Source organism: Rhinoraja longicauda, chromosome 4, assembly GCF_053455715.1.
Source record: "Rhinoraja longicauda isolate Sanriku21f chromosome 4, sRhiLon1.1, whole genome shotgun sequence".
NCBI lineage: Eukaryota > Metazoa > Chordata > Chondrichthyes > Rajiformes > Arhynchobatidae > Rhinoraja > Rhinoraja longicauda.
In genome coordinates this window covers 63,771,834-63,798,145 of record NC_135956.1, presented here as the reverse complement: position 1 = coordinate 63,798,145, position 26,312 = coordinate 63,771,834, and the positions used below count along the sequence as shown (strand labels likewise).

General features: G+C 41.3%; 1 protein-coding gene across 2 annotated transcripts in view; it reads left to right on the top strand.

Moving 5' to 3' along the window:
* The window catches only part of lrp12 (low density lipoprotein receptor-related protein 12), a 43,162-nt gene that overhangs the window by 4,657 nt on the left and 12,193 nt on the right, over positions 1–26,312 (top strand). The window contains exons 2-3 of one of the 2 annotated variants that reach the window (XM_078397874.1): positions 12,148–12,210; positions 24,868–25,003. In XM_078397874.1, coding sequence (XP_078254000.1) covers positions 12,148–12,210; positions 24,868–25,003 — 199 coding nt within the window. Of the gene's footprint in view, positions 1–12,147; positions 12,211–19,626; positions 19,682–24,867; positions 25,004–26,312 lie in introns of those variants that run through there. The other variant, XM_078397875.1, reaches the window with a different exon arrangement.

Genomic DNA, 26,312 nt, shown 5'->3' with positions numbered 1-26,312 from the left:
GTGTGAACTGTGAAGAGGATGTTAGGAGGTTGCAGGGTGACTTGGACTGGTTGAGTGAGTGGGCAGATGCAGTATAATGTAGGTAAATGTGAGGTTATCCACTTAGGGCGGCAAAAACATGGAGGCAGATTATTACCTCAATGGTGTCAGATTGGGTAAAGGGGAAGTGCAACGGGACCTGGGTGTCCTTGTACACCAGTCACTGAAAGTAAACATGCAGGTACAGCAGGCAGTGAAGAAAACTAATGGCATGTTGGCCTTAATAATGAGAGGGTTTGAGTATAGGAGTAAATAGATCCTTCTGCAGTTGTATAGGGCCCTGGTGAGACCACATCTGGAGTATTGTGTGCAGTTTTGGTCTCCTAATTTGAGGAAGGACATCCTTGCTATTGAGGCAGTGCAGCGTAGGTTCACGAGGTTAATCCCCGGGATGGCGGGACTGTCATATGAGGAAACATTGGAAAGACTAGGCTTGTATTCACTGGAGTTTAGAAGGATGAGAGGGGATCTTATACAGACGTGTAAAATTATAAAAGGACTGGACAAGCTAGATGAGGGAAAAAAGTTTCTCAATGTTAGGGGAGTCCAGAACCAAGGGCCAAAGTCTAAGAATAAAGGGGAGGCCGTTTAAAACTGAGGTGAGAAGAAACATTTTCACCGAGAGAGTTGTGAATTTGTGGAATTCTCTGACACAGAAGGCAATGGAGGTCAATTGACTGGATGAATTTAAAAGAGCTCTAGGGGCTAGTGGAATCAAGGGATATGGGGAGAAGGCAGGCACAGATTATTGATTGTGGATGATCACAATGTATGGCGGTGCTGGCTCGAAGGGCCAAATGGCCTCCTCCTGCACCTACTTTCTATGTTTCCATCCCTGTGGAACTCCACTGGCACACCCTTCCACACAACCCTCTGTATTATATGAGTAAGCCAGTTCTGAATCTGAACAATCAAGTCATAGATCCCATGCAGCTTAATCTTCTGAATCAGCCTACCAAGAAGGACTTTATAAGGGTAATTCCTTTGTAAAATTTAAATTTGCCTTATTTTTCTACTTTTAGTTATTTGTTATGTTTTGAATGTAAGAGACATTTAAGACTGGCTGCCTTTTGAACAAAAATCTTGGAATGCTCTCCTCAACTTTGCCTCCAGTCAAAGCTCAGCATTTTGAGATGGGGCCTCTTCACTTTGCTGCCTGGGACTTACCATTGAGGCTTTGTTAAATCTTCTTGAGATCAGTTCAACTTTCCTTTCACTTTCGGGCCAATGAAATGCAGGCAAGAAGGGGAAGATATTTCTATAAATATAAAATATGGCCCAATGAGTCAGGGAAATAGAGAAGAGCAAATATGTAGATTAGATTCTAGGAAGTGCAAAAATAACACCACAGAAATGGTAGGGAATTTTAACCACTCAAATATGAAGTGAAACAGATCAAGTGTGGTTAAAATGTCAGCAGTTTTGCAATGCATTCAAGAGAACCTTTTTAACTATTATGCAGCAAGTTCAATGAGATGGTGTGGTATTTATCTTCGAGTAAGGCTATGAACTTGGACAAGCAAAAAGGGTGGCAGTAGGAGACCATACTGGAAGCACTGTTATGCAAATGCACAAAAAGTAAACAAAAGCTTGAATATTACATTGGGCATGACTGGTTTTTCTGCTGAGAAATGAGCTGTTAAAGGTGGGCTGCAAACAGTTACTTGAAACTAAATGAGTGACAGAGCAATGGAATTGGAGGAGAAGCTGATGGTTATCACCAATTATTTTCCGCAGAAAAGTCAAGACCCCATTACCTACCACCACCTTCCTTCCCTTATCTGAGAGCTCCATGGATGTTGAGTAATTTACAGGACTGAATAGATTAAAAAAAGAAACAATTATGACAAATATTTAAAGGTCATCACTGAGAAGAAAGAAACAACAGCAAGAGTAGACCAATCAGCCCATTATGCCTGCTGTGCCATTTAATAAGATCCCAAGAACACAGTTGAGTTTCCTAAAAGCCACTTTCCTGCACTAAACCCACATCTTCTGGTTTCCTTAACATCAAAAAGGCTAGAGCATAGAATGTGCAACGGTGAAATTATAAAGGCAACAGAAAGGCAAAGATATGTATGTGCAAAATCACGTAAAACTGTTCAGATAAAAAAAGAAAAACCTAACAAAATACACAATAAAGTGATTTGTTGTCATACTTGGCCCTCCATAATGTTTGGGACAAAGACCCATCATTTAGTTACTTGCCTCTGCACTCCACAATTTGAGGTTTATAATAGAAAAAACTCACGTGGTTAAAGTGCACATTATCAGATTTTATTAAAGGCCATTTTTATACATTCTGGTTTCACCAAAGACAGGCAGCTCGTTTTGTTACAAATACCTATGAGAGAGAAACGAGTGTTACCGAACTTCTAAATTCATTGGGGTGGAACACTCTCCAAGACAGACGTAAAGCCCACCGTTTGACCTGTTTTTACAAAATGTTAAATGGTCAGCTCGACATAGATTACCACATCTACACCAAACCCAAACCTATCAGGAGTAGACAAGGGCATTCGATTCAATTTGAGATACCAGCTATCAAGACAGATGTGTATAGCAATTCATTCTTCCCCACACAATTAAAGTATGGAATAGTCTTCACCCTACGATAGTTATTCAACCAGACACAACTAAATTTAAGGCAGCTCTTCTCCAAGAAGCCCTTCTTGCTTAAGTCCATACTCCGCCACCTCCAGTTTAAATTCCATTTGGAATATTTTGGAGGACCAAGAACCATGTAGAAATTACAGCAGTGTTTCCCCCATATCAGGGACCATAATGTTTGGGACACATGGCTTCACAGGTGTTTGTAATTGCTCAGGTGTGTTTAAATGCTAGTCTTTCCTCTAGTCTTTCCATCACCAATGGAAACTTTTATTGCTGTTTATCAACATAAAGACCAAAGTTGTGCCAATGAAAGACAAAGAAGCTATTACGAGACTGAGAAACAAGAATAAAACTGTTAGAGACATCAGCCAAAATCAACTGTTTGGAACATCATTAAGAAGAAAGAGAGCACTGATGAGCGAACTAATCGCAAAGGGACTAGCAGGCCAAGGAAGGCCTCCACAGCTGATGACAGAAGAATTCTCTCTATAATAAAGAAAAATCCCCAAACACATGTCCGACAGATCAGAAACACTCTTCAGGTGTCAGGTGTGGATTTGTCAATGACCACTGTCCACAGAAGACTTCATGAACAGAAATACAGAGGCAACACTGCAAGATGCAAACCTCTGGTTAGCTGCAAAAATAGGATGGCCAGGTTACAGTTTGCCAAGAATAGTTAAAAGAGCAACCACAGTTCTGGAAAAAGGTTTTGTGGACAGATGAGACGAAGATTAACTTGTATCAGAGTGGTGGCAAAAGCAAAGTATGGAGGAGAGAAGGAACTGCCGAAGATCCAAAGCATACCACAGTGGTAGGGGTGTTATGACCTGGGCATGTATGGCTGCTGAAGGTACTGGCTCACTTATCTTCATTGATGATACAATTGCTGATGGTAGTAGCATAATGTATTATGAAGTGTATAGACACATCCTATCTGCTCAAGTTCAAACTAATGCCTCAAAACTCATTGGCCGGCGGTTCATTCTACAGCAAGACAATGACCCCAAAAATAGTGCAAAAGCAGCAAGTGAGTTTTTCAAAGCTAAAAAATGGTCAATTCTTGAGTGGCCAAGTCAATCACCTGATCTGAACCCAATTGAGCTTGCCTTTTATATACTGAAGGGAAATCTGAAGGGGACTACCCCCGCAAAACAAGCACAAGCTAAAGATGGCTGCAATACCATGCATCACCAGAGAAGACACCCAGCAACTGGTGATGTCCTTGAATCGCAGACTTCAAGCAGTCATTGCATGCAAAGGATATGCAACAAAATGCTAAACATAATTACTTTCATTTACATGACATTGCTGTGTTCCAAACATTATGGTGCCCTGAAATGGGGGGGGGACTATGTATAAACACTGCTGTAATTTCTGCGTGATGTACCCAAAATGTGTAAAAATACCCTTTATTAAAATCTGATAATGTGCACTTTAACTACATGTAATTTTTTAAAATTACAAATCAAATTGTGGAGTACAGAGGCAAATAAATAAATGAAGGATCTTTGTCCCAAACATTATGGAGGGCACTGTATGTCCCAAACAGAACAATGTAAAATAAACAATACATTTATTTTAGTAAATGTTTATTTTTTAATAGAAGCCTGTGCATGGCAATATATCTTGTACAGCTTAAAATGGGTGTGATTGATTGACAGATACAGTATGGAAACTGAGCATTTGGGCCACAGAGTCCACATTGATCACCCATTCATACTAATTCAACGTTATACCACTTTTGCATCCACTCACCAACACGCCATTTAGAGAAGCCAAGTAACCTGCAAACACATGTTATGGTCTTTTCATAGAGATGATACTGAAACTAAGAAGGAAGAATGTGAAATATTGGAAGTAAGATAAAGTCTGGCCACATTAAGTTGGGTATCATGTTAAAAAAATAAGTAATTTGCAGGCTTGGATAAAATATATCCCAGGATCTTAGGAGCAAACAAGGAAATAATTCTTGCCCTGATGATCATTTTCAAATCCTCTGCTGCTGTTGGAGCTCTGCAAGAAGGCTTGTGTGGTACTATTGTTTAAAAAGGGAGAATGAAATGAAATGGATCATTGCAAGCAAGTCGTTGGTGATTCTAGTGGTGGACCAATGATTAGGAAAATCTGATTATTAGCCTTAATCAGCATTTAGAGAGGCAGATGTTAATCAAGAAAAGACTGTAGATTTGAAAGGAAAGGTCATGTTATATTAATTTGATTGCATTTTGTTTGGTGGAGCTTGGAAGATGGATTAAAAGATTGATACAGTCTACATGAATTCGCGTTAATTTGTTCATGGTGTTCGTCTCCAGGTTTGCAAAGGGAAAGTATCAAATTGCTCTGGGAGAAAACACAGAATTATAAGTCAATGGGAGTTTTATTGATTACAAAGCACTGTGCAATGTGGTTCTGCAGGGCTCAGTACTAGTTTGCTTACTATTTGTGATTAGGTTTTAATAACTTGAACGTGATTAAGAATTTTAATACCAAAATTTGCATTATAGTTAATGGTGAGGAAAAAGTAGGTCTAAACTGCAGAGTACAAAAGCGGTAAATGGAATTTGCTTTTGGGAACCGTGAGGTAATGTGAATGGAGATAAGGAGAAATGTGAGGGGATTTTCTTCTGAAGCAGACCTTTAGTTTTGAGGATGACTTGCTTCATCGCTGGTTCTGCTGATTTTTAAAGTGGGTTTAGGAGGCTGATGTGAAGTAAGAACAGACTGTGTAGGAACTGTTCATCTTTACGCTCTAGAGTTTCTCAATATCATTGAGAATATTCCCTATTCATTTTGAATTTTGCAGGCCAGGGGTTCCCATTACTCATGTGGATGTGACACTTTAAAATAGTATTTGAGGACAGTAGTCTTTGCCTCTGTCTACTGGCTAATCTATTACAATGATATAGCTTGGTATAATAGTTGTTTTGGAAGTCTTGTTACCATGTGGCCTGTCAATCAGAAACAACTGAATGTAATTAGGGTCTCAATGTTGTGGACATTAACCTAAGAAAAGGCTCTGAATACCAGTTTGCTTATCCTATCAATGGATTTGGAGGATTTTGCAGAGATGTTAATGGTGGTATCTTTGGTGCTTTGAGGTGCCTGATCTACAGGAAGCAGCGATTAATTTGGACATTCTGAAATTTGTGTTGGGACGAAAGTCTTGATCTTCAATTGGTCTTTGCCTTGGGCAGTGACCATGCTAGTGTACTGAAGGGAATCATGAACTTCTTCATTGATCCCTATCTAATTGAGTGGTGGTTCCCAAGGAGTTGAAAAAGATCCATACTTATTCATTGGACTTTCTATTGTCAGCAAGCAGTGTTGTTTCGTAGGCGCATACTGGTGGAGCATCAGTGTTTTGCAGATGTTAGGTGAAAGACCCATTATCTCATGCTTTCATGAATGAGTTAATGGCAACTTACATCTTGGTGTCCAATCATGCACATGCCCAAGATGTGTGTGTGTACTGCAACTATGACTGAAGTTGGGGTTTTGGAGTAGGAATATCATAAATTGGATTCCGGTGTGAAGCTTGTTTGTGAAATGTTGAGGCAATGACAAATTCTTATTCAACACCAGTCTGAGCTGAGAATGCATCTATATTGCACCTGTTGATTAAGATCATGATTGCATGCCATTATGAATCAAACATAAGATGAATTTCTGAGATCAACTGAATTTAAGAAGAATGCTTCACTGTTCTCCTTGATGGGCAGAGGCAAATGAGATCAAAAATGCACTGTGGGTTGGTTGAGCAATTCACAAGGACTGTGATGATGACTTTCCCTGTGGTAGAGAACAGAAAGACCCATCAGTGGGTACTGCAATGACAGTTGTCTCCTTTCGCAGAGGTGTATACATTTACAGTGTTATTTGAGTACCCACAGTATGCATTCCTATTTCCAAACATGGGAGGCAAGGTTGAAACTTTGTAAATGAAGTTTAAACTGAAACCAAACCTTAAATCTTAACATGTGATACTTTCTGCGTCAAGGATTTGTTATTTCTCAGTTTGCATGCGCTTTTTTTTCCTGACTCATCATTCAGGACGGGCTGGTCACAGAAATTTGTCCCCATCTTAGGTCGGTTTCATGATGGCAAGCAAGTTGGGATCCCAGCCTGTTCACAGCTAACTTCATTGTGCAATATTAAACATAACAAAGCTGTCTTATTGTTTCGTTTTGGAATATGAAATGTGGAGAGACATTGGAATTTTGGACTGTAAATCTGATCTGTGAGCTCGGGTGCTAAACAAGCATACAGGGTGCTTATTTTTATTAGTTAAGCAACTGAATATAAGCCCATGCTAGAACTGTTTAATTGCTGACATTTGAATGAACTGCGAGAGCCAGCTGGACGTTGTGGTCCAAATTCCCAAATGTTGCTCCAAAAGGCATCGTGCATGGGGATTGATGTCATCGTATTTTATTTCAGTTCACATATTTACTCATTTCAAAGCATTCTTTAGAATCTGATCGTTTCAGGAGTTAAAATTTCAGCAGTAAGAAGCACCATGCTTGTCAAAAACACAAAATCAAAATAAAGGTTTCAAAGGTCTTTTATTGTCACGTGTGCCAATTAAGGTACAGTGATATTTGAATTAACATACAGCCATACTAAACAAAAAGCAACAAGACACAACTACCTAAAAGTTAACATAAACATCCACCATAGCGGATTCCTCACTGTGATAGAAGGCAATAAAGTCCAACTTCTTCGTCCTTATTCTCCCGCTGTCGGGCCAGTCGAACCATCCGCAGTCAGGGCGATCAACGCTCCCGCAGCTGTCGGTTGAAGCCTCCGCGTTGGGGTGATCGAAGCTCCTGCGGCTTGGAGCTCCCAAAGTCGTTCTCTAACCAGGGACCGCAAGCTCCACGATGTTAAGTCCGCAGGCTCCCGCGGTTGGAGCTCCAAGGTTGATCCCCGACAGGGATCGCCCGCTCCACGATGTTAAGTCTCACAGGCTCCCACGGCTGGAGCTCCCAAAGTCAATCTCCAGCAGAGGTCGCCAACTCCTCGATGCTAGGCCGCAGTGCGGACAGAGATACGATACCAAAAAAATCGCATCTCCCTCGAGGTAAGAGATTAAAAAAGTTTCCCCCAACCTCCACCCCCCACATAAAACAAGCTAAAGAACTCTAAAACATATACTTATCACATACCATTAAAACAGCAAAGAAGGAAGGGACAGACAGACTGTTGGCAAGGCAGTCAATGCTGGCGCCACCCTGTGGAATAATAACAAAAGACCCGGGTTTCAACGTGACTATAGGTATTGTCTATACAGACTTTGTATGTTCTCTCTGTGAGCGCATGAGTTTTCTCTGGCAGCTCTGGTTTCTTCCCACATTCCAAAGACATGCAGGTTTGTAGTTTAATTGGCTTCTGTAAATTGTCCCTAGTGTGTAGGATAGAACTACTGTACAGGTGATTGTTGGTCAGCTTGGATTTGATGGGCCGAAGGGCCTGTTTCCAAGCTGTATCCCTAAAATAAAACTAAAATAAAGGTATGGGTGATATGTCATGTGCATGTGCTGATTCAGCCAATTCCATGGTGAAGCAGATATATGATTTGAAAAACACAATCCAATTTCAATCTGAACCTGTCCTTTAGACTGCTTTTAAGGAGGTAGTGGAAGTCATCATTCATGCTGGTGCTCTATTTAAGCATGCAGGTGAATTGAAGCAAATCGACCTAGCAATCGGGAGATGAAAGGTTTAACTAGTTTTGCCTCTGGACTGAAATCTTTTCCTTCAGCCCATGTTTATCAGCATTTAACTCTTCTGTTTTGTTTTCATTATCACGCCCTACCCAGTTCACGACAGACTGAATCCTAAAACCAAATTATTGTATATTTCTAGAACCCGCATTAATAACAGCAATTGTTCATGCATTTATCTTATGCTGAATCGTGCTTGATTTAGATTGTCTCCAAGTTCTTCCTGTACTCGTACAAACCTTGTAAGGATGTGCAGATTCAATTATCTTTGATCTCTTGAGTGAGAGTCACAGTCATAGAGAGTCATAGTCATACAGTGTGGAAACAGGCCCTTCAGCCCAACTGTCCACACCAACCAACATATCCCATCTACATTAGTTTCACCTGCCTGCATTTGGCCCATATCTCTCTCTAAACTTAAACTATCCATGAACCTGTCTAAATATGTCTTAAATATTACAATAGTACCTGCCTCAACTACCTCCTCCCGCAGCTATTTCAATACACCCACCACCCTTTGTGTAAAAAGAAGTTACCCCTCAGGTTCCTATTAAATCTATCCCCCTCACTTTAAACCTTTGTTCTTTGGTTCTCGATTCCCCTACTCTGGGCAAGAAACTCTGTGTGTCTACACGATCGATTCCTCTAATGATTTTATACACCTCTATAAGAAAACCCCTCATCCTTCAGCGCTCCAAGGAAGAGAGTCCCAGCCTGCTCAACCTCTCCCTATAACTCAGACCCTCGAGTCCTGGCAACATCCTCGTAAATCTTCTCTGCACACATTCCAGCTTGACAACATCTTTCCTATAACATGGTGCCCAAAACTAAACACAACATTCTAAATGTGGCCTCACCATTTTTAATATAACTGCTACACGATCTCCCTAGTTCAATACTCAATACTCTGATGAAGGCCAATATGCCAAAATTATTAATATATATGACAAACGATAAGGGACCCAGCACTGATTCCTGCAGCATACCGTTGGTCATAGGCCTCCAATCTAAAGAAACAACATTCCTCATTAATTTTTATGTTCTCCATAGCAAATATAGGTGAAAATTGTTCAAAACTCGTGTCCTCTTTTTGCCTCTAATTTTTCGTAAGTCTTCTCCTATGTCCCATGATACTCCTCAAATAATTTGTTAAAACCCAGCTGTCAGTACCTAATACATGCCTCCTTTATCTTGGGCAGAGCCTCGATATCCCTTGTCAATCAGGGTTCCCTAATTTTGTCAGCCTCACCTATTACTCTAACAAAAACATGCTGGCAGTGAACTTTCCCTAACTCACTTTTGAATGGCTCCCACTTGCCAGACAACCCTTTGCTGGGTCACAGCCTTTCCCAATTATCCTTTGAAAATTTTGCCCAAGGGCATCAAAATTAGCATTGCCCCAATTTTGGATTTGTAATTTACAGCCCAGTCCTGTATTAAACTAATAGAATTATGGCCACTGCTCTAATCTCTACTATTACAACTCTATTATTGCCAAACATATCTCCAATTGTTCAATATTTTTGCTCTAATTTCTACCGACTATTTGTGGGCCTGTAGTATAAACCGATCAAAGTGATCACCTCTTTCCTCTTATTACGTTCTGTCCAAGTAGTTGAATTGTCGTTGAATGCTCCCCTCCACAATATCTATATACTAAAACTCTCGTTTGATCTCTTGTTCCTGAACTACAATCAAAACGGTACATGATAGCGCAACAATTTTAGGCCTATCGTCCTATGGAAGAAGTTTCATTGAAATCGGTGTTATATTTTTGAAGTTATTTACATTTGAAAGTTTTAAAAACGCACATGCGCAGTTGGAGCTCCATTGATCTGCTACTTACGTTAGATGGCCGCCGCATCCGCGCGTGCGCAGACCAAATGCGTCCGTGCCTGCGCAGTTGGAGCCCGTTGAGCAGGGCTCGGTCGCCTATCTCTTGGGGGCGGGAAAGCCAGGCCTGGTGCCGGCGGAAGCAGCTGTGACTGGGTAACCGCAAGCCTGAGGTGGGCCAAGAGGAAAGGCAGCAACAGCAGTGGCGGCGGTGAGACCGGGTGTTGGTGGGGGCTGAGGCCTGGGCCTGGCGCTGGGCCTGCCCTCGGCTCCCCTGTCCCCCCTTCTCTCCGCCGCTGCCGTCTACCAGTGAACATCCCCACACCGGGACGGGACAGGATTCTCCCCCACCCCTGCTCCAACAATGGTGGCCTCCCGGGCCGGGAGACGGGTTGCTACGGCAATCATGGGTTGCTCCTGGGAGGGAGGGAGGGAGGGGGGGAGAGGGAGGGATGGTATGGATGAGGGGGAGGGTGGGGAGGTGGAGGAGGAGGGGGGGGGAGGGAGGGAGGGAGTGGCGGAGGAGGGAGTGGGGGAGAAGAGGGTGCTGCACCAATGCAGGAGAGGCAACCTGAGGGGAGGGGAGAGGGAGGTAGGGGGAGGGGGAGTTGAAGTGGGGGAGGAGAGGGTACTGCACCAGTGCAGGAGTGGTTTGGGCCAACGAGTCCGCTTGGTCTAGTTGTTTACTAAAACGGATCGTGTATGTGTATAAATATGATACTGGGACGTAGAAGCGTGACATGGACACCCAAAAATTAATTGTTGCAAAAATCAATGCAAACACATTTATTTACAAGTTTGACAACCGTCGTCTGACTCTATCAAAAAGAAAGTAGAAGAATTTACGCGATGTTTCAGAAGATGCTGTCATCTCGACCTGACTTGGCATTGTCGTGGCAATTTGTCGTCGGGTAAAAGAAAAGTTTGCCGATCTGCTACGACTTTGACAGTCGCTGGCAGTCGCCAAAATGATCGCCTAAGTGGGACAGCCCCTTTAGTTTCTCACCAACACTCCTTTGTATCCTGTTACTGACTAAAACCTTATGTTTTAGGAGGCTTGACTTGTATGGCCTGCTATCCTTATATCAGCAGGTTCTTGGCGTGTCACACTGAAGCATTACGTCAGTGCCAAGCAAGTTATACTTGTAATCAGACTCCTCCCATGGATCCTCCCAGTCCATATACATAAGCATAGTATTAACCTCGGTGTCCAAAATAATACAGCAAGATACAAAGTAATATCATAATCTACTAAAATAACTAATAAACACAAAATGGATCCTACAGTTTATTCTTCATAACACATACAACCTATATATCACAACAAAAGAGTATACAGCAGTTTGTTCAAAATGTACATGGCCTGATGCAAATGTGTTCCCAGTATTGCAGTTGTCTTTGTAGTAACCTTCGCATTAGAATCAGTAATAAGATCACAATGCAACTACAATTCTATTTTTTTTAACATCTTGCCTGAGGCTGAAATTTTTTTGTGCTCTTTGTATGATATTTTGATTTTCTATGTGTACTGTAACTTTTTGTTAGTTTCTGAATAATTGGATCTTTTTTGGGGGGTAAAACGTTGCCATTCCCGTGTTATGTTTTTTTGCTATTCTGTCAAAACATAAGATCATTGCAGCCACATGCCCTTTCATGCTTCTTGTATAACAGGAAATGCCCTATTTTGTCACACTCAATACGGTATTTTGCAGTTTGTTAATCAATGAAAGTAAATGTGGCTGGTAATTTAATTAGCAAGGATCACAGTTGTTCTTTCCCTGCTATAAAGGTTGTTAGAAATCTCGCTAATCCTTAATTTTATTTGAAGTGTTTCATTTCAACTTTTTCAGAAAGTGCTATTCTGTTCTATGGTACTTTGCCTAATGCAACCAAAAACCATGATAATTCATGAATCTATTAAATATTTTTATTTCAGGAAGCACTGTTCTGGGAGAAAGCTATGGTCTGGCAAATACACAAGTTTCGGATATCTCAACCGGTATGTCTATTCTTTCTAATAGGATAATTCAGCCTGGGGGAGGGGATAGGTGTATTTTGGCAAGTTGATTTTTCTCTGATCTTATGGTTGAAGTACATTATATACCATGTTATTCAGTCTTATTTCAAGTAAGCTCTTTTTACATTGGTTACAATAAACGATAAATAGCAGTTTTGAATGAAAATGAAAAGAACTTGGTACTCGGATGGTATTTTTGGTACAGGAGTAAATTAAGCGTAGATGTAATACACATTGTTTTTGTAGCTTTACAGTTTATTAGATTAGTGTGAGATTCATATAAATTTGGTGGTCAACCAACATAACATTGTTAGTGTAGGAAAGAACTGCAGATGCCGGTTTAAATCAGAGACCTGAAGAAGGGTCTCGACCTGAAACGTCACCATTCCTCCAGAGATGCTGAGTTACTCCAGCATTTTCTGTCTAAGTATCTATAATATTCTTAGTCCTTGGTTCTATTTATTAATAAAAATGTACTGGATGTAAAAAAAATTACTTTGCTTAAATATTCTACCTGCATTGTTGGGATTTATGCAAATGATGAGCATTCAAAAATTGAATTACAGTCACAGCTTCCGATTTGCTTGATTTGTATGACATCAGTACATTTATTCAAATATGTTTCAAAATTCTATTTTTTCTAATGAGTAGGAGGATAACTAACTAGTATTTTCAATGTCATGGTTTCTTAATTCTGATTCATTTTTTGTACTAAACAAAATGACTAAATAATGCCACTAAAAATACACAATACGGTAAAACTAGCTGTGGAGGGCTGTATCCAGAGCCTGGAGTCGGGTTTGCTTGTTAATATCCCTCTCCCCTTTACCTCCCTTAAAAAAATATTTTACTACCTTATAATTTAAAAAAAGTGAAATAAACATGTTTGGTTGTTAATAGGACCAACATCTGGAAATTTTGTTAATCCTGCTGTAACAAAGTCCAGAGGGTGCCAGATTATCAGAGTGCTAATGTATATGCACCATTTGGTGACTTTATTTATTGTGGCAATCCAGTTTATGCCTATATATATATATATAAACATAGCACAAAAAGTAAGGAAATTTGTGTTTGGTAGATTATTTCTTTGTTGTAACAATGCTTCTTGGCAATAAATCTTATACCGTTGGAAAGCCTGTTTATTTCCCTTTTAAATGGTGCCACATTTGTAAGGAACATGCATTTGTGGGATGAGCAGCAGAGCTGAGTATATGGGTTGCGCCCATGAAAAATTTGCCAAATCTTCTCTGCCAATGCTAAACAGCTTATTCTGCTGTTGCTATTGACTCTTGTTTTGAGCTTCTGGTACCCCCAGGTGCTGACAAGAATGGGATGCCATCCCACAACAGTGTGTGACCAGGCTGGTGACCAGCATGAGGAGGAGGTGCCAGGCTGTTATGGCTGTGTATGGTTCTTCCACACGCTACTGTGGCTCCTGTTTATTAAATGAATAAATTGTTAAATTGCCAATATGTCTTGTTTCTTCAGACTTCAATCATCCAATCCACCAAACAACACCGAACAAGAGTCAATGGCAGAATAAGCTGTTTGGCATTGGCAGAGATTTGGCAAATTTTTCATGGGTGCAACCTATATACTCAGCTCTGCTGCTCATCCCACAAATGCATGTTCCTTACAAATGTGGCACCATTTAAAAGGGAAATAAACAGGCTTTCCAACGGTATAAGATTTATTGCCAAGAAGCATTGTTACAACAAAGAAATAATCTACCAAACACAAATTTCCTTACTTTTTGTGCTATGTTTATATATATATATATATAAAATGTATTGATGCCATATTTTAAAGTTGAATACCAGTAATACAATATGCTTGTTGCTGTCGCAGGAATTGTCAAGATGTTCTCCCTTTATGGTCTCTTGTTGCCAACATGATGGGAGTGTGTAATGTTGTTCAGCATGAAACCCAATTGAGAGCAAAGTTTTTGTGAAAAGTTACATGATTAAAATTTAAAAGCAAGCACACAAGATTAAATTTGGGATTTATTGGTTGACCAGTAGCCATCGGAACAAATAAAGCATTATGTCATACACCAGTACCACTCGTAGATAATTTTACCTGGGGATGCATCTGGGATATCTGTAGCCCTGGTGTATATGGGTCTAGATCTTGTTCATTTCACAACCTCCCAGCTGAAGCTTGACACAACCTAGGGGAAAAGTAAAGAATTTGTGAAAAATTAGCATTTGGGAATTGTTTGTGTTTTTAAAAATCTTCCCCTTTTAAAAGAATTAATGCTGTTCATGTATGTACCGTTTCTCCATCTGTACCATACTTGCCAAGCTTATGTTAACCTAGAGAATTTATTTTCAATGTCCTTAAAGCTGACCATCTAAAATCCCAAACCAAAGTCATCATCACCATCACCATTAATCATTCTTTTGTATTTCCCAAAACCATTTTTGTGAGGTCACACACAATGTCTTCCAATTCTATTCTATTGTCCAGCTTGATAATTCGGCAGTTGATTGGTTTGCCTTTCTTTACAAGGTTTTTAGCCAGTCCAGCGCTATCATTAGATTGGAACATAAAATAAAGATGTAGCAGTCCATTCATACCTCTGCCATCCACTGCCCATGACAACTGTGCCTTTAATATAATCATGGCTCATCTTTTATCTTAACACCACTTTCCTGCACTAATCGCCATATTCAAATCAAGTTCACCATAATTGCCATTGTTACAATTCTATCAATCTCTGACTTGGCAATTACGCCTCAGAGTCCTCTTTGATACAAAATTCCATTGACTCTCTACCATCTGGATAAAGAAATTTCCCCTCATCGTTATTAAGACTAACTAACCCCTTGCTTTCATACCATGCCCCTTGGTTCCAATGCCATGGCCCCTGGCTCTGCATCATACGCAAACCTGAACATATTCCTAAAAGAACTCAAGGGACTGGAGTAACTCACCGGGTCAGACAGCATCTCTGGAGAAAATGGATTGGTGACGTTTTGGGGCAGGACCCTTCTTAAGACGTGGGGTGTTGGGGGGGGGGGGGGGGGGGGTTGGAGGGATAGGGGGGTGTAGAAAGCTGGAAGAGAGGAGGGGCAGGACATTGCCTGGCAGGTAATAGGTTGATACAGGTGATTTAAAAAATATATAGTATAGATGGTGGACATTTGTGGCACAGGAGTAAATTAAGTGTAGATGTAATACACATTGTTTTTATGGCTTTATAGTTTATTAGATTAATGTGAGATTGGTACAAATCTGTGGTCAACCAACATAATTAATTTTTACCTACCTCGACTCCATCCTATCCCCCCGGTCCAATCTCTCCCTACCTATATCCAAGACACCTCACATGCTCTCCGTCTCCTCAATACTTCAGTTTTCCAGGCCCCCACTCCCTCATCGTTACTATGGATGTCCAGTCACTCTACACCTCCATCCCCCACCAGGAGTGTCTTAAAGCCCTTCGTTTCTTCCTCGACCACAGAACCAGCCAATTTCCATCTACCAATACTCTCCTCCGCCTAGCAGAGCTGGTTCTTATCCTCAATAACTTCTCCTTTGACTCCTCCCACTTCCTCCAAATCCAAGGCATAGCTGTGGGCACTTGCATGGGCCCCAGCTATGCCTGCCTCTTTGTAGGGTACGTCAAACAATCCCAGTTCCAGGAGTACATTGGCTCTATCCCCTAACTCTATCTCTGCTACATTGACGACTGCAATGGTGGTACCTCTTGTACCCATGCAGAACTCACTGACTTCATCAATTTCACCATTAATTTCCATCCTGCCCTTAAATATACGGGCCATCTCCGACATCTTCCTACCGTTTCTGGATCTCACCATCTCCATCACAGCAGACAGACTAGTGACCGACATCTACTACAAACCTACTGATTCCCAAAGCTATCTTGACTACACTTCTTCCCACCCTGTTTCCTGTGAAAACTCTATCCCCTACTCCCAATTCCTCTGTCTACGCCACATCTGTGCCCAGGATGAGGTGTTCCATACTAGGGCATCAGAGATGTCCTCATTCTTTAGGAAACGGGAGTTCCCCTTTTTCATTATAGATGAGGCTCTCACTAGGGTCTCCTCAATATCCCGCAACTCCGCTTTTGCTCTCCCTCCCCCTATTCGTAACAAGGATAGAGTCCCCCTTGTAAGTCGAAATGTATTGAATACACGTGATCACTTGTCGGAAGCGAGCTATGGCTCGCTACGGGTCGCTGCCGTTTGCACCATCGCAAAGTCGAAATATCGTAAGTCGAAGCATCGTAAGGCAGGGAGCACCTACACTGGAGGCCACATCGTGAATGCAGTACATGAGGTTAGAGGAGGTAGACTTGAACCACTGTCTCACCTGGAAGGACTTCTGTGGCAGGTCTGTGCCCCAAGATTACCCATCTAAGCTAATCCATTTGGCCCATATCCTTCTTAACTTTCATATCCATGTACCTGTCCAAATGCCTTTTAAATTGTATTGTTGTACCTGCATCAACTACCTCCTTTTGTTTAATTTAGAGATAGTTGAGAGGCAGCTCATTCCATATACCCACCACGGAAAAGTGACCCATTTATTTCATTTGACTGTTTTCTACCTGTAAACCAATAGACAATAGACAATAGGTGCAGGAGTAGGCCATTCGGCCCTTCGAGCCAGCACCGCCATTCAATGTGATCATGGCTGATCATTCTCAATCAGTACCCCGTTCCTGCTTTCTCCCCATACCCCCTGACTCAGCTATCCTTAAGAGCTCTATCTAGCTCTCTCTTGAATGTACTCAGAGAATTGGCCTCCACTGCTCTCTGAGGCAGAGAATTCCACAGATTCACAACTCTCTGACTGAAAAAGTTTTTCCTCATCTCTGTTCTAAATGGCCTACCCCTTATTCTTAAACTGTGGCCCCTGGTTCTGGACTCCCCCAACATTGGGAACATGTTTCCTGCCTCTAATGTGTCCAACCCCTTAATAATCTTATACGTTTCGATAAGATCCCCTCTCATCCTTCTAAACTCCAGTGTATACAAGCCTAGTCGCTCCAGTCTTTCAACATATGACAGTCCCGCCATTCCGGGAATTAACCTAGTAAACCTACGCTGCACGCCCTCAATAGCAAGAATATCCTTCCTCAAATTTGGAGACCAAAACTGCACATAGTACTCCAGGTGCGGTCTCACTAGGCCCCTGTACAACTGCAGAAGGACCTTTTTGCTCCTATACTCAACTCCTCTTGTTATGAAGGCCAACATTCCATTGGCTTTCTTCACTGCTGCTGTACCTGCATACTTCCTTTCAGTGACTGATGCACTAGGACACCCAGATCACGTTGTACGTCCCCCTTTCCTAACTTGACACCATTCAGATAATAATTTGCCTTCCTATTCTTACCACCAAAGTGGATAACCTCACACTTATCCACATTAAACTGCATCTGCCAAGCATCCGCCCACTCACACAACCTGTCCAAGTCACCCTGCAACCTCATAGCATCTTCCTCACAGTTCACACTGCCACCCAGCTTTGTATCATCTGCAAATTTGCTAATGGTACTTTTAATCCCTTCATCCAAGTCATTGATGTATATTGTAAATAGCTGCAGTCCCAACACCGAGCCTTGCGGTACCCCACTAGTCACTGCCTGCCATTCTGAAAGGGACCCATTTATCCCCACTCTTTGCTTTCTGTCTGTCAACCAACTTTTTATCCATGTCGGTACCCTACCTCCAATACCATGTGCTATAATTTTGCCCACCAATCTCCTATGTGGGACCTTGTCGAAGGCTTTCAGAAAGTCGAGGTACACCACATCCACCGGCTCTCCCCTGTCAATTTTCCTAGTTACATCCTCAAAAAATTCCAGTAGATCAGTCAAGCATGATTTGCCCTTCGTAAATCCATGCTGACTCGGAACGATCCTGTTACTGCTATCCGCAATTTCGTCTTTTATAATTGACTCCAGCATCTTCCCCACCACTGATGTCAGACTAACTGGTCTATAATTTCCCGTTTTCTCTCTCCCTCCTTTCTTGAAAAGTGGGATAACATTAGCTACCCTCCAATCCACAGGAACTGACCCAGAATCTATAGAACATTGGAAAATAATCACTAATGCGTCCACAATTTCTAGAGCCACCTCCTTAAGCACCCTGAGATGCAGACCATCACGCCCTGGGGATTTATCAGCCTTGAGTCCCATCAGTCTACCCAAAACGGTTTCCTGCCTAATGTGGATTTCCTCCAGTTCCTCTGTCACCCTAGGATCTCTGGCCACTAGAACATCTTTTACCTATGCCAGTATAATTCCTCTAGAATCATTCACTCTTCATTTTGTTTAATAATCTTGTGTGGCACATTATCAGAAAGTCCAAACACTGCATCCTCTTTCTTTTAGTTACAATTAAATAAAAAACAGTTGCAATATTAGCCATCAACGCCCTCTACCGCTCACAATCACATCGCTGATGTTTGTGAACACAAACATTTATTACAGTTCGTGTCACTATATGTATATGTCCTCTTATTTTGGTTTCAAAATAAGAGTTGTGTGCATTGTGCTTCTTGAATTTTGTGCTTGAATTTGATAATACCATTCTTTATATTTGGGCTGTCTGCTCCTGACTAAGTGGGACAAAGTAGGTACTTGGGAATGCTGTCAGCTGTAAATTGCTCTCCAAGTCATACATGATCCCGATTTAAAAAAACACATTGTCATTGAGTCAATATCTGGAACTTCCTCTGCAAGACACTATAGAAAATACAATACAATACAATACAATATATCTTTATTGTCATTGTACAGGGGTACAACGAGATTGGGAATGCGCCTCCCATACGATGCAATAATTTAATTAATTTAAACAACAACAAACCAACTAAACAAATTGTAACATTTTTAAGACAGAATAGTTCAAGATAGTTCATGGATAGTTCAAGAAGAGCTAATTGTAGTATTGTAATTATGACCAGACTAAATAAAATGCTGCTACTGTCAATGTAGAATATATCTGCACTTATAGAATAATACATTTTCATTTACCTCCTCTGCTATCAAACTAATTGACTGACATCCAGTCTTGAATCAGAAGAAATTGCTTTTAGGCGTGCGGTGGACAGACCTAGTCAATCAATAGTCAATAGACAGGGTCTTTAGTCACCAATACAAATATAATGCATTTTGGATTACTATCTTGTGCTGAAGTAAACTCCTTGCAACTTGATTTAATTCTGTCAAGTTAAATTTTCATCCTTTATTTATTCCATTCCATCGTTCCCATCTGCGACCTCTTCAGATTTGCTGCCCTCTGCTGTTACTTCAACATTATTGCAACTGAAATTCTCATCTGTGCCATTGTTGCTTTCAGACAGTTTGCACTCGTTATCATCTGTCTCCAGCTCTACTATTTACAGCATCACAAATGAATGACTCCTTCATGTACTAAGCTGAATTCTCATCCACTCATGTAGACACAAGGTACTGCAGATGTTGGTTTGCAGTTTGTATACACACTGCAAAGTGCTGGAATAACTCAGTGGGTCAGGCGGCATCTCTGGAGGACATGGATTGGTGATGTTTTGGATCACGATCCTCCTTCAATGTAATTTAGTAGTAGTCTGGCAAGTGATAGGTGGATACAGATGAGGGGAGGTTTGAATGACGCATGGATGGACAGAAGCCAGAGATGAAAGAAAGACTAAGATAAGGAAAGAAGAGGAGTCAGATGTGAAGTCAGAAGAAGGGATATAGGTGGAAGGTGGCCCACATCCCCAAGATGTGAATTTACAGGTTAATTGGCCAATGTGAATTTCCCCTGGTGTGTAGGGAGTGGATGAAAAAGTGGGATAACATAGAACATTGATCAATGGTCAGCATGCATTTGATGCGTCAAAGGGCCAATTTCCATGCTGTATCTCTAAACTAAACTAAACACAACTTCCCCAGGTACTTTCCCCTTCAACCACAGGAGACATAACATGTGTCCCTAATCCTCCTTCACATCCATCGAGGAACCCCAGCAGCCCCTCCAGGTGATACAGAGTTTCACCTGTACATCCTAACATTATCTATAATTAGTGCTTCCGATGTGGCTCCTTTTACATTGGTTAGACCAATCCTGGACTGGCGATCATTTGCTCGATCTGCCTGGATCTCCTGGTTGCTAACCCTTCCCATTCCAAAACCAACCTTTCTGTCCTGGGCCTCCTCCAATGTGAGTGTGAGGCCACATACAAAGTAGAGGAACAGCACTTTGTAGTCCGCTTGGGTAGGGCTTGCAACCCAAAGGTATGAACATTGAACTCTCCAATTTTAGGTCAACCCCCCTGCGCCCCCCCCCACCCCCCATCACCACAACCGCTCTTCCACACTTTCCCCAACCCCCCCCCGCCCCCCACCCCGATTCTTTCCACCTACATCGCTTTCTCTGGCTTCACATGTCACTCCTCTCGCTATCCTAGGCTTTTTGTCATCTTTTCATCACTGGCCTTTGTCTACCCATCTGACAATCAAACCCTCCATCACCTGCATTCGCTTATCACTAGCCAGTCTTTGTCCCGCTCCTTTTCCAACTTTCTTCTCCGTACCCCTCACTGAAGAAGGGTCCCAATCCAAAACATATACTGCCTGACCGGCCGAATTACTCCAGTACTTTAAATACTCATACTCACTTTCCTTATGTACAATATCTTCAATGTTCTTGTTACTAGGTCACAGAGTGTCAAAATTTTAATTCTTTGCATTTCTGTAAAGCATCCAAGGCCGTGAGTAAGTCTGTCATTCTGCGTTATCATCTAGCTGGTCTTTTCAGAGTGTAGGAGAATCTCTGCACTCATAAACTTTGGTCTATTCTACATTACATGAACGTTGTGCACTTTCTCTAGTCCCTACTCTGGACTCCCATATTCCCCACCCAAAGTGTCCGTCATAAACTTCCTTCTTTTATTTTGCCTTGTGTCTCTCTATATCCAAGCGGACATAAAATTATGAGTTCTGTAAAATGGCTATTTATTTGTTTTGAGCCATTACACCCACTATCTCTTCCGTCCAATATTTTGACCTTTATATGGTTGCTTCCAACCCACCTTGGTTAAATGTATTCATGCAAACGTGTGAATTAGGAATACAAGTAACCCTTGGCCCCAAAGCCTGCTCTGCCATTCAATAAGTTTGAAGCTGATCCAATTTTAACCACTGCCACCTGTGGAAGAGAATTCCAAAGACGTATGACCCTCTGAATGAAAACCGTTTGCCATGTAAAACATAGAACTGCACAGTCCATAATATCTGTGATTAACATAATGCCAAGGTAAACCTGCCAAGATCTGTCTACACATGATCTACTGTGCCATCCATAATGTTTGGGACAAAGACCCATCATTTATTTATTTGCCTCTGTACTCTACAATTTGAGATTTGTAATAGAAAAAAATCATATGTGGTTAAAGTGCACATTGTCAGATTTTATTAAAGCGTATTTTTATACATTTTGGGTTCACCATGTAGAAATTACAGCTGTGTTTATACATAATCCCCCCCCCCCCCCATTTCATAATGTGCACCATAATGTTTGGGACACATGTTTCACAGGTGTTTGTAATTGCTCAGGTGTGTTTAAATGCCTCCTTAAGAGAGCTCGCAGCACCTAGTGTTTCCTCCAGTCTTTCCATTACCTTTGGAAACTTTTATTGCTGTTTATCAACATGAGGACCAAAGTTGTGCCAATGAAAGTCAAAGAAGCCATTATGAGACTGAGAAACAAGAATAAAACTGTTAAGAGACATCAGCCAAACCTTAGGCTTACCAAAATCAACTGTTTGGAACATCATTAAGACGAAAGAGAGCACTGGTGAGCTTACTAATCACAAAGGGACTGGCAGGCCAAGGAAGACCTCCACAGCTGATGACAGAAGAATTCAGAAGCACTCTTCAGGAGTCAGGTGTGGATTTATCAATGTTGCAGAAGACTTCATGAACAGAAATACAGAGGCTACACTGCAAGATGTAAACCACTGGTTAGCCGCAAAAATAGGACGGCCAGGTTATAGTTTGCCAAAAAGTACTTAAAAGAGCAACCACAGTTCTGGAAAAAGGTCTTGTGGACAGATGAGACGAAGATTAACTTGTATCAGAGTGATACCAAGAGCAAAGTATGGAAGAGTGAAGGAACTGCCCAAGATCCAAAGCATACCATCTCATCTGTGAAACACGGTGGTGGGAGTGTTATGGCCTGGGCATGTATGGCTGCTGAAGGTACCTGGCTCACTTATCTTCATTGATGATACAACTGCTGATGGTAGTAGTATAATGAATTCTGAAGTGTACAGACACATCCTATCTGCTCAAGTTCAAACAAATGCCTCAAAACTCATTGGCCGGCGGTTCATTCTAAAGCAAGACAATGATCCCAAATATACTGCTAAAGCAACAAAAGAGTTTTTCGAAGCTAAAAATCGGTAAATTCTTGAGTGGCCAAGTCAATCGCCCAATCTGAACACAATTGAGCATGCCTTTTATCGGCTGAAGAGAAAACTGAAGGGGACTAGCCCCCAAAACAAGCATAAGCTAAAGATGGCTGCGATACAGGCCTGGCAGAGCATCACCAGAGAAGTCACCCAGCAACTGGTGATGTCCATGAATCGCAAACTTCAAGCAGTCATTGCATGCAAAAGATATGCAACAAAATACTAAACATGACATTGCTGTGCCCCAAACATTATGATGCCCTGAAATGGGGTGACTATGTATAAACACTGCTGTAATTTCTACAAGGTGAAACCAATTTTTGATTAACCTCTAAGTTGGCCACTCATTCCTTCCAATCTCTCCTTGTAAGTAAAATCTTACATTTCCAGAGAATATTCTGATGAATCTCTTCTGCACATTGCAATACTACCACTCTAAGATGAGATCCACTAAGAAGACCTAGCAATTTGCTCAGTATCCCTTCCATGGCGATTGTAACTTTTCCTGAATTCCCCCTCCTCGAATTCACGGTTCTCTTCATTTTCCCTGAGATTTTGTATGCTCACAAGTCAGAATTCTAAAACTATGCTAAATCTAACTGAATTAATAATTATTGCCACGTATTCTCTCCCTCTGTACCTTTTCCAACTGCCCCGGTTCATTCCTATAAAAAAAGCCTGGTCTGTTTTTTCTCTTGGACCATCTACGTATTGCATTAAAAGAAATTCCATGGAATGTCACGTATCTTGCTTTTATGCTGGTACAGTCCCAGTTAGTGTAAGGGTGATTGAATTTTGCAGCAATCACTGGCCTATTTTCGCACTGCAGATATTTGTACTCTCTCCCCTGTGGAACATTTTGGGTACAATAATACATTTCTCTCACATGCATGCTATTTCTTTCGATGCATGGTTTTTTTTCAATGTATTTTGCTAGCTCTTGCTTGTCTCTCTGTTTGGGTCTTTTCATCTTTTCTGTCCTTATTCTCATCTTTCCCTCTCCACATCCCCCATTTTATGCCGCACTCAATAGTCTACTTATTTGGTCACCTATATTAATCAATTTGTCTCTTTTTAAAAATCATATACCTTTTCTCACTCCCTTCAGTAATGTTTCAATTTTCAAAGGTATTAAGTACTGAAAATTGATTTTATAATGCTTATCTTCATATCGTGAATAAACAAAATGCTGCAACAACTCAGCAGGTCAAGCAATGTCTGTGGAGGCAAAGGGATGGTCGATGTTTTGGGTCTAAACCATGCATCAGGACAGGGAGTTTAGAGGGAAGATGGCTGGTATAAAAAAGAGAGAGGAAAGTCTGAGACAGGCTAGTTGTTGACAGAGGGAACCAGGTAAATGTAATGGGGTTGGGGGAGCTCACCATGTCAGGATGAGGAGGAAATGGACAAACATAATCTGAAGAGGTATCTCGAACCGAAACCTCATCTGTCCATTCCACCCATAGATGCTGCTTACCTGCACAAGGTGCTGCCAAAATCTCCAGCTCAAGATACTCACAACTATAGTGTCTTGTGGGGGGGAGGGGGGGAGAAGGGAGGGAGAGGCAGAGGCTGTTGAGTGATATGTAGACCAAGATAAGGGAGAGATGGGAAGAAAGAGAACCAGGTAGGGGAGAGGATAGAAAAGGTAAGCTAAGGGAGCAGAAACATGGGTAGGTGAATGAATTTCCTGCCTTTTTATTTTCTATCGCATATCAGCCAATGTCTAAATTTCTTCTCCTTTCTCCACCTCACCTGGCTCTACCTGCCTCTCACTGCCCCACCCTTCATCTGGTTCCACCTATTGCCTATTCTCTGTCTCATCCCTCCTTCCCATTTTTATATACTAGTTATCTTCCCTCTATTCGCTGTACTGCTGCATGATCTTGATGCAAAACATCAAGTCAAGGGAGCTTAATTGTCATATGTACTCACAACAGAACAATTAAATTCTTACCTGCAGTGGCAAAATAGGCCTGTAAACACAATACTCGTAGATAATTTATAATGGAAAAAAAACAACCCAATACTAATGTCAAACATTTGCAGCTTTGTCTGCTGAATTCTCCCAGAAGTTTGTTTTGGTTCTAGATTCCAACATCTGCAGTCTTTTGTATCTCTTTGCAGTTATGTTTCAGTTATGTTTTAATTCAGAAAATGTGTTAGCCATGTTCATTATCTAACATATCTTTTTCTTAGCTTGTGGAGATGTACCAGAACAGCTGAAGGCGCCAAATGGAATTATTACAAGTCCAGGTTGGCCTTTTAACTATCCAACTAGAATGAATTGCAGTTGGTACATCCAAGGCAATCGGGAGGAAGTCGTCACCATCAGGTAAATTTAATCCATTGAGATTAATATGTGTTTATTTGTGTGTCGGAGCCTGTACGAATTTGTGACGAATTTTGTAATAACGTTTTAAAGTTATCTTTAAAGTTAACTTGTAAAGTAAAAATTAAAAAAACATAGTGATAGATGCCGTGCTTATTTATGTATGCACCGTGTGCTGGGAGATTAATCTGGGAGCCTTTTGGATCACATTGTTGATTTGTGTCAGTATTTGGCAGCATTGCTACATTATCACAGATTTCGATCCCCTAAACATTGGGGGGGGGGGGGGGGGGAAACACTTAAATCTCTACCAGCGCTGGTGTTAGAAATAATTGCTTGTGAGCAATGAATGAAGACTGGGTAAGAGGAGGCTCTATACTCTGCTCTTGATCAAAATTCACTGTCAATTATCAAAATGAATTAGTAAAGCAAGTAATTAATTTATTAGCCAAGTATGTAAAAACATACAAGGAATTTGATTTGCCATACAGTCATACCAAAAAAGCAACAAGACACACAACTACATAAAAATTAACATAAACATCCACCATAGCGCACTGTGATGGAAGGCAATAACGGTTAGAGCTCCCGAAGTTATGTCCGAAGGCTCCCGCGGATGGAGCTCCCGAAGTCGATCCCTGACAAAGGGATCGCATGTTCCACGATATTAAGTCCGCAGGCTCCCGCGGTTGGAGCTCCTGAAGTCGATCCCCAGCAAAGGGACCGCCAGCTACATGATGTTAGGCCACAGTGCGAACAGAGATACGATATGGAAAAAGTTGCATCTCCGTCGAGAAAAGAGATTTAAAAAGTTTACCCCCCACATAATACAAAACTAAAGATACACTAAAACATACATTTAACAACAGACTACAAACAACAAAAGGACGAGACAGACTGTTGGCGAGGCTGTCATCATATGGCGCCACCCGGTGGTACTTGAACATAGTTCAAGTCTGTTGTAGTCAGTGCGCGGAGATGACTGCCAATTGGTAGGGAATAAATTGAAAGCGAAATTGGACAAAATACTCCAATCTGGACATTACCATGTTTGTTCAATTTTAACCTTGTCTTTTTTTGCAATTGAGTTTCTGAGATTCTCCTTGGATTTCTAGACCGATGCTGTAAGTGATCTATCTGTCTATTATATTTCTGAGATACTTCTCATAACAGGGCAACCTAGCAACCATGTTCAATTCTAATCTCCAGTTCAGTTTGTGTGGAATTTGCATCTCCTCCCAGTGAGTGACCATGTTCGCTTCTTTGTGCTCTTGCATCCTCCCACGTCAAATATGTGTGGGTCATTAGATTA